The following is a 9,691-nucleotide window of genomic DNA, read 5'->3' on the forward strand; positions in this document are numbered from 1 at the left end:
CGTTCCAGGCTCTCCTGGAACCTCACATAGCCACAGACTGCGTTCCAGGCTCTCCTGGAACCTCACATAGCCACAGACTACGTTCCAGGCTCTCCTGGAACCTCACATAGCCACAGACTGCGTTCCAGACTCTCTTGGAACCTCACATAGCCACAGACTGCGTTCCAGGCTCTCTTGGAACCCTCACATAGCAACAGACTGCGTTCCAGGCTCTCCTGGAACCTCACATAGCCACAGACTGCGTTCCAGGCTCTCCTGGAACCTCATATGGCCACAGACTGCGTTCCAGGCTCTCTTGGAACCCTCACATAGCAACAGACTGCGTTCCAGGCTCTCTTGGAACCCTCACATAGCAACAGACTGCGTTCCAGGCTCTCCTGGAACCTCACATAGCCACAGACTGCGTTCCAGGCTCTCCTGGAACCTCACATAGCCACAGACTGCGTTCCAGGGCCTCCTGGAACCTCACATAGCCACAGACTGCGTTCCAGGGCCTCCTGAAACCTCACATAGCCACAGACTGCGTTCCAGGCTCTCCTGGAACCTCACATAGCCACAGACTACGGTCCAGGGCCTCCTGGAACCTCACATGGACAGTCACTACGTTCGAGGCCGTCCTGGAATTTGAAATAGCCTGACACCTTCCTCCTAACCTCTTCTGGAGTCTCAACCAGTCAGACGCCACCAGGTTGTCCTGGAACCTAACAAAACCTAAACACCACATTCCAGACCGTCCTGGAAGCTCAGAGGGAGAGACACCGCGTTCCAGGTCGTCCCAGAACAGGCAGCCCGCCAGGCAACACGTTCCAGGCTCTCTCCTTGAGCTGGAATTCTAAATCCCACTAACTTAATCTGGGATTCATTTATAGGTGTACAAGTCAAGCTTATTTTATTATATTGATAAATCTACATATAAAGGTAAACAAGCTTCATCTACTTCATCTACCAGTTGACCAATTCACGTCAAAATGATTCTGTAAATTTAGTTTAGTTTCCCCTCTCGGGTTTCTCTTGTTTTGACTGGTTGTTCGGTCGTTACTGTCAAGGTGTTCAACTGTCTTGCTAATCAACCCGATTCGGGGATTATTTTTGTCTCGTGAGTTTTATATACCTACCAATTGGGGGGTCCCCGGCGGTCCCCGGGTCTCTCTCTCTCTCTCTCCCCCCTCTCTCTCTCTCTCCTCTCTCTCTCTCTCTCTCTCTCTCTCTCTCTCTCTCTCTCTCTCTCTCTCTCTCTCTCTCTCTCTCTCTCTCTCTCTCTCTCTCTCTCTCTCTCTCTCTCTCTCTCTCTCTCTCTCTCTCTCATCTCTCTCTCTCTCTCTCTCTCTCTCTCTCTCTCTCTCTCTCTCTCTCTCTCTCTCTCTCTCTCTCTCTCTGTATCTAGAGGCATTGTAGGTATTTAAGTATATATTTAATAAATATAGATAACAAGACAAAGGGTAGAAGGTGATGTCGCTCCCGTGCCATTGGGAGCGACATCACCGGAGAGTGGTAACCGTAGGCCGGATAAATACCGGAATGAGGGAAGTTTCCGATAAACTGGAAATGCCGCTTGCATGGGACCTCCTGCAACGTCCGGTCCTTGTTGCACCGGCGGCCGGATGGGTACTGAGAGAGTACAGATAGTCTAGACAGTTATTCTGACAGACAGACAGACAGGCAAATTGAAACACACGACAATAGTGGTGTAAAATCTAAATATTTAATGTTATATTTGCATACAATTTCCTTCTCTCTTGTTTTTTTCCACCTGCTTTGAGTTTTAAGGAAAACATTTTGGTTCGAGTCACGATTTAATCATTTTGAAAAGTATTGGAGCAACGAAAACACGCTGGAAATGTTGTCATGCAAGCAACAGTTGTCATGCAAGCAACAGTTGTCATGCAAGCAACAGTTGTCATGTAAGTAGCAGTTGTCATGTAAGCAACAGTTGTCATGCAAGCAGCAGTTGTCATGCAAGCAGCAGTTGTCATGTAAGCAACAGTTGCCATTCAGGCAACAGTTGACATTCAGGCAACAGTTGACATTCAGGCAACAGTTGACATTCAGGCAACAGTTGACATTCAAACAACAATTGACATTCAGGCAACAGTTGTCATGCAAGCAACAGTTGACATTAAAGCCACAGTTGACATTCAGGCAACAGTTGTCATTCAGGCAACAGTTGACATTCAGGCAACAGTTGACATTCAGGCAACAGTTGACATTCAGGCAACAGTTGACATTCAAGCAAAGGTGACATTCAAGCAACAGTTGACATTCAAGCAACAGTTGACATTCAAGCAACAGTTGACATTCAAGCAACAGTTGACATTCAAGCAACAGTTGCCATTCAAGCAACAGTTGCCATTCAAGCAACAGTTGCCATTCAGGCAACAGTTGCCATTCAAGCAACAGTTGACATTCAGGCAACAGTTGCCATTCAAGCAACAGTTGACATTCAGGCAACAGTTGACATTCAAGCAACAGTTGACATTCAGGCAACAGTTGACATTCGGGCAACAGTTGCCATTCGGGCAACAGTTGCCATTCAGGCAACAGTTGCCATTCAAGCAACAGTTGCCATTCAGGCAACAGTTGCCATTCAAGCAACAGTTGACATTCAGGCAACAGTTGCCATTCAAGCAACAGTTGACATTCACAGTTGACATTCAAGCAACAGTTGACATTCAGGCAACAGTTGCCATTCAGGCAACAGTTGCCATTCAAGCAACAGTTGACATTCAGGCAACAGTTGACATTCAAGCAACAGTTGACATTCAAGCAACAGTTGACATTCAGGCAACAGTTGCCATTCAGGCAACAGTTGCCATTCAGGCAACAGTTGACATTCAGGCAACAGTTGACATTCAGGCAACAGTTGCCATTCAGGCAACAGTTGCCATTCAGGCAACAGTTGACATTCAGGCAACAGTTGCCATTCAGGCAACAGTTGCCATTCAAGCAACAGTTGACATTCAGGCAACAGTTGCCATTCAGGCAACAGTTGCCATTCAAGCAACAGTTGACATTCAGGCAACAGTAGCTGTAACGAAATTGTAAAACAATTGAAAAATATCAAATTAAAAATATTCACCCCCCCACACTGACGTCCACCTCGGCCGTCAGGGGTCTGACGGCTGAATGGACAGCGCTCGCGATTCGTAGTCGTTAGGGTCCGGGTTCAATCCCCGACGGAGGCGTAAACAATTGGGTAGTTTCTTTCACCCTGATGATCCTGTTTACCTTATCAATAAAAATATTATTATCATGTTATTTTCACTGACATGTGATATAATTATATTTAGAAATTGACTCATATTTGATCAGTAGTTAGTCTGATTATTCCAGCATTATTGTTATCTTGAGATGATTTCGGGGCTTTAGTGTCCCCGCGGCCCGGTCCTCGACCCGGCCTCCACCCCCAGGAAGCAGCCCGTGACAGCTGACTAACACCCAGGTACCTATTTTACTGCTAGGTAACAGGGTGCTGTATTCTGTATTGCTTGTAATTCTTTCTCCTTCCCCCATTATCTTTCATTTTTTATATCTGATTCTTTCCCCCCATTCTCTTTCGCCATTGCATTACATTCAAGTTATTGTAACATATTGGCCATTGAGGACCATTACCGTTCGCGCCATTTGCCGGGCATTTAGGCTTTTTTTGGATCCACGCGCCATATTTTTCGCGCCAATTTCCCAACATTTTTCGCGGGCTTTTTGGGTCATCTGGGTTCATTTCCCCGCCATTTGTGCCTGGCGTTCTCTGAACTGTGGCTGAGTGAACGCACAGCCGTTCAACGGCTCATTTTTGTGTTATGAACACGGAGAGGTTCAAGTGAGAGGAGGTTTGAAAAGTTTAGAAGTGGGAAATATAGTGGGAGTTATAAAGAGCTGGCGGACTGTCCGCCTTGCTGACACGGTGTGTGTGTGTGAGTGTGTGTGTGTGTGTGTGTGTGTGTGTGTGTGTGTGTGTGTGTGTGTGTGTGTGTGTGTGTGTGTGTGTGTGTGTGTGTGTGTGTGATAGCTAAGTTAAGCTTGCTCTCTCTTGTCAGGGAGTCGTGAGTGGGTCTGAAGTTCTTCACATGTATTTCAGCATATATATATATATATATATATATATATATATATATATATATATATATATATATATATATATATATATATATATATATATATATATATATATATATATATTCACCTACTTGTGCTTGCGGGGGTTGAGCTCTGCCCTTTCGGCCCGCCTCTCGACTGTCAATCAATCAACTGATCCCCCCCCCCACTCACACCCTCAGGAAGCAGCCCGTATAACAGCTGTCTAACTCCCAGGTACCTATTTACTGCTAGGCGAACAGGGGTATCAGGATAAACTAAAATGCTTATTTGTTTCATCAATTGCTGAGATCGAACCAGGACCCTAGGATTACGAGTACAGAGCGCTATCCACTCAGCCACCAGGCCCCCCGGATATATGGATGTAACTTTTGATATTATTATTATTATTGAGAAAATCCATAGGAGCCATGATAAGGACTCGAACCCATGCTGTGGATTCTCTCCAAGCACACGCCTTAGCCTACTAGGCCACGACATGGCCACAAGGAGCTACTGTGATGTCTCTGTCTATCATTATTAGTAATATTATTTTGTTTTATTTATTTTTTATCTACTTTTATCATTATTATTACAGTCCTCGCGGACCAAAAACGGGAGATGGGAGGTGGGGGGGGGGGGGGTAGGCAGGATGGGTAGAGGGAGGGGGTGATGGGTACAGTGGGGGGGGGGGAGAGTGGGGGTATGGGGAGGCTGGAATTAACGGAGGAGAAGAGAACGAAGTTTCTTTTTGTTAATAGATAGAGGGAGGAGATGGGGGTGGTGGAGAGGGGATTGTGGAGACAGTAGGGAAGAGAGGGTTAAAGAAGGGAGAGGGACAGAGGGAGGAAGGAGCAAGGGAGAGGAACAGAGGGAGGAAGAAGTAAGGGAGAGGGAGATCATTCATGAAAGAGGGTGGAGGTAGGGACATAGAGACAGTAGAGGGGGGGGGGATAAAGTTAGGAAGGGAGGCAGGGTGAATAGAGGGAGGGAGGGAGGGAGGGAGAGAGACGGTGTGTTGGGAGGGAGGGAGAGACGATGTGGAGAGAGGGAGAGATAGAGACAGTGTGGAGGGATGGAGGGATGGAGGAGGGCCAGAGCGGAGGGTCGTCGTGGACGTGAGAGGTCAGGGAGCGCCTCCAGGCGTTATAGCCACAGCTTCACTTGGCTGGGGAGAGGAGGGGTCAGGGGGAGGAGGGAGATCAGGAGGGGTCAGGGGGAGGAGGAGGGAGATCAGGAGGGGTCAGGGGGAGGAGGAGGGAGATCAGGAGGGGTCAGGGGGAGGAGGAGGGAGATCAGGAGGGGTCAGGGGGAGGAGGGAGATCAGGACGGGTCAGGGGGAGGAGGAGGGAGATCAGGACGGGTCAGGGGGAGGAGGAGGGAGATCAGGAGGGGTCAGGGGGAGGAGGAGGGAGATCAGGAGGGGGTCAGGGGGAGGAGGGGAGATCAGGAGGGGTCAGGGGGAGGAGGAGGGAGATCAGGAGGGGTCAGGGGGAGGAGGAGGGAGATCAGGAGGGGTCAGGGGGAGGAGGAGGGAGATCAGGAGGGGTCAGGGGGAGGAGGAGGGAGATCAGGAGGGGTCAGGGGGGAGGAGGGAGATCAAGAGGGGTCAGGGGGGAGAAGGGAGATCAGGAGGGGTCAGGGGGAGGAGGAACTTTATCACTGTTGGAACTTTGTCACTGTCGGAACTTTGTCACTGTTGGAACTTTATCACTGTTGGAACTTTGTCACTGTTGGAACTTTGTCACTGTCGGAACTTTGTCACTGTAGGAACTTTGTCACTGTTGGAACTTTGTCACTGTTGGAACTTTGTCACTGTTGGAACTTTGTCACTGTCGGAACTTTGTCACTGTTGGAACTTTGTCACTGTCGGAACTTTGTCACTGTTGGAACTTTATCACTGTAGGAACTTTATCACTGTCGGAACTTTATCACTGTAGGAACTTTATCACTGTAGGAACTTTATCACTGTAGGAACTTTATCACTGTCGGAACTTTATCACTGTCGGAACTTTATCACTGTACGAACTTTATCACTGTCGGAACTTTGTCACTGTTGGAACTTTGTCACAGTTGGAACTTTATCACTGTAGAAAATTTATCACTGTAGGAACTTTATCACTGTAGGAACTTTACACGTTCCAGGATCGATCAATTTTATTCTGAATTTCCAGTTAAATAAATATTAAATTTTTTCAAAATTTCACCAGAGGAACTTTTACGTAGGTTGGTCACGGATAACGACTTCATGGGCTGTTTGTTATATTACTCCATTCTGCCTATAGCGCCAGTTGCTATCATAACCGTTATCTAGGGAAGTTACTCCCAGGCCTTGTATTAGGCGCCTGACAGCTGAGTGGACAGCGCTTCGGATTCGTAGTCCTGAGGTTCCGAGTTCGATTCCCGGTGGAGGCGGAGACAAATGGGCAAAATGTTTCTTTCACTCTGATGCCCTTGTTACCTAGCAGTAAATAGGTACCTGAGAGATAGACAGCTGCTGTGGGCTGCTTCCTGGGGGGAGGTTTAACAAAAAGGAGGCCTGATCGAGGACCGGGCCGCAGGGACGCTAAGCCCCGAAATCATCTTAAGATAACCTCAAGATGACCCTTTAAGCTCTTGGTTAAGGGCGCTTCACTGGACCCTCGGCAAAAAGGAATGCAGAAATGGGAGCAATAGGCGTAGCCAAGTCCAGCCACTTACAGGGTCGAGGTTCGATCCCCGATGGTCCAAGTCTTCCCCCATTCTTCCTATACCTTCCATGTGCCTAATAATCATTCTGGCTTAGTGCTTTATATTGGAATTACCTTAACTTCACCAGCTCTTCGTCTGTCTCATATCCTTTCCAAGTGGTAGATCGTCCCACTGACAGGTAGTGAGGACCGAGGAAATATTTCACCCCTACTAGCTAGTACTAGTAGATAAGTACAATTAGGAATGTACACACGTACGTCAGACCACTAGATGTGTTAGCTGGATGATGTATTAGTGGGGTTGAGGAGCTGGAGCTTGACCCATTTAAGTTATTACACACCGACCCGCGAGTCTTATCGTAAACCATCTGGGAATTCTATATTGCCCCATATCTCTCTTACTCAAGTTTATATACGGCTCTTTGAGACTTATAATATCTGGTGAAGAACTGTTCCTGCTACTTCACTCACACACACACACACACGCACACACACACACACACACACACACACGCACACGCACGCACACGCACACACACACGCACACGCACACACACACGCACACGCACACACACACACAGACAAAGAGTGCTGGGAAGACGGGACACCACGAGCGTAGCTCTCATCCTGTAACTACACTTAGGTAATTACACTTAGGTAATTACACACACACACACACACACACACACACACACACACACACACACACACACACACACACACACACACACACACACACACCACGGGAGCCGGCCGGCCGAGTGGACAGCACGCTGGTCACATGATCCTGTGGTCCCGGGTTCGATCCCGGGCGCCGGCGAGAAATGATGGGCAGAGTTTCTTTCACCCTATGCCCCTGTTACCTAGCAGTAAATAGGTACCTGGGAGTTAGTCAGCTGTCACGGGCTGCTTCCTGGGGAGTGTGTGTGTGTGTGGGGGGAAAAAAAATTAGGAGTAGAAACGATTGATTGACAATTGAGAGGCGGGCCGAAAGAGCAGAGCTCAACCCCCGTAAGCACAACTAGGTGAATACACACACACACACACCTACCTGGGGGGGTGGGGGGGTTCCTCGGTGGCCGAGTGGACAGCGCTCTAGACTCATGGACCTAGGGACTGGGGTTCGATCCCCGCACCCGGTGGAGATAGATGAACAGAGTTTCCTTAACCCTGATGCTCCTGTTACCTAGCAGTAAATAGGTACCTGGGAGTTAGACAGCTGTTCGGGCTGCTTCCTGTGTGTGGAAAAAAATACTTAGTAGTTAGTAACAGTTGATTGATTGACAGTTGAGAGGCGGGCCGAAAGAGCAGAGCTCAACCGCCGCAAGCACAACTAGTTGAATACAACTAGGTGAATACACAATATGTATGTGTATGTGTGTGTCTTAGTCTTATGCTTGACTAGATATGGACTCCATGCTGGAGCTGCATATTTCAGGATTGTTCTTACATATGTGGTATACAAGGTTCTGAATAATTCTTTACACAGGTTCCTGAACGCTGTTCTGATGTTAGCCAGCCTCGCATATGCCGCAGATGTTATTCTTTTTTGGTGGGCTTCAGGAGACAGGTTTGGTGTGATATCAACTCCTAGATCTTTCTCTCTGTCTGTTTCATAAAGGACTTCATCTCCCATTCGATATCCTGTGTCTGGCCTCCTGTTTCCACCGCATAGTTTCATTACCTTACATTTAGTCGGGATGAACTTTAGTAGCCATTTGTTGGACCATTCATTTAGTTTGTCTAGGTCATCTTGTAGCCTCATATTATCTTCCTCTGTCTTAATCCTTCTCATAATTTTTGCATCATCAGCAAACAGTGAGAGGAATGATTCTATACCATCTGGAAGATCATTTACATATATCAGAAACAGTATAGGTCCAAGGACTGACCCCTGCGGGACTCCACTGGTGACGTCTCGCCAGTTTGAGACCTCACCCCTCACAGTGACTCGTTGTCTTCTGTTGCTTAGGTACTCCTGTATCCAATGGAGTACCTTCCCTTTCACTCCTGCCTGCATCTCCAGCTTCTTGTGTGGTCCAGCCTCTTGTGCGGTACTGCTTCAAAGTCCTTTTGGCAATCCAAAAATATGCAGTCTGCCCACCCCTCTCTTTCTTGCCTGATTTTTGTTGCCTGGTCGTAGAATTCAATTAGCCCTGTGAGGCAGGACTTGCCATCCCAGAACTCGTGTTGATGCTGTGTTACAAAGTTCTTTCGCTCCAGATGTTCCACTAGTTTTTTCGCACAATCTTCTCCATCAGCTTGCATTGCATGCAAGTTGATGGAGACTCGCCTGTAGTTCAGTGACTTCTGTCTATTCCTCTTCTTGTGTATTGAGACTACATTAGCCGTCTTCCAAATAATGGGGTGGTGAGGAAACATCTGCTGGATTTGGATGTGACAAAGGCTATAGGCCCGGATGGAATATCACCATGGATACTAAAGGAAGGAGCAGAAGCACTGTGCCTGCCACGTTGCATAGTATATAGCAAATCACTGGTAATAGGTGTACTGCCAAAAAATTGGAAGACAGCTAATGTAGTCCCGATATACGAGAAGGGGGATAAACAGGAGTCACTGAACTACTAATCTCTTCTAGTGGCGTCTGATTAGCTTTTCACACACAAAGAACCATTTGTGTGTGTGTGTGTGTGTACTCATTTAGTTGTGCTTGCGATGGTTGAGCTCTGGCTCTTTGGTCCCGCCTCTCAACTGTCAATCAACTGATTTACAAATTCCTGAGCCTACTGGGCTCTATCATATCTACATTTGAAACTTTGTATGGAGTCAGCCTCCACCACATCACTGCCTAATGCATTCCACCTGTTAACTACTCTGACACTGAAAAAGTCCTTTCTAACGTCCCTGTGGCTTATTTAGGTACTCAGGTTCCACCTGTGTCCCCTTGTTCGCGTCCCACCAGTGTTGAA

The 9,691-nt window shown here is 47.6% G+C and overlaps 1 protein-coding gene across 1 annotated transcript; it reads left to right on the forward strand.

Annotated features, from left to right (window-relative positions):
* Positions 1–2,097: 2,097 nt before the first annotated feature.
* On the forward strand, positions 2,098–3,042 carry LOC138353852 (forkhead box protein P2-like). Its single transcript, XM_069307280.1, has one exon. It carries the CDS (start codon positions 2,098–2,100, stop codon positions 3,040–3,042), a length of 945 nt encoding a protein of 314 aa, XP_069163381.1.
* The last annotated feature ends 6,649 nt before the right edge of the window (positions 3,043–9,691 follow it).

Source organism: Procambarus clarkii, chromosome 60 (assembly GCF_040958095.1).
Source record: "Procambarus clarkii isolate CNS0578487 chromosome 60, FALCON_Pclarkii_2.0, whole genome shotgun sequence".
NCBI lineage: Eukaryota > Metazoa > Arthropoda > Malacostraca > Decapoda > Cambaridae > Procambarus > Procambarus clarkii.

What these genes read in the sequence shown, in the direction of transcription:
- LOC138353852 (XM_069307280.1), top strand. Translation starts at nt 2,098, where the DNA reads ATGCAAGCAACAGTTGACATTAAAGCCACAGTTGACATTCAGGCAACA.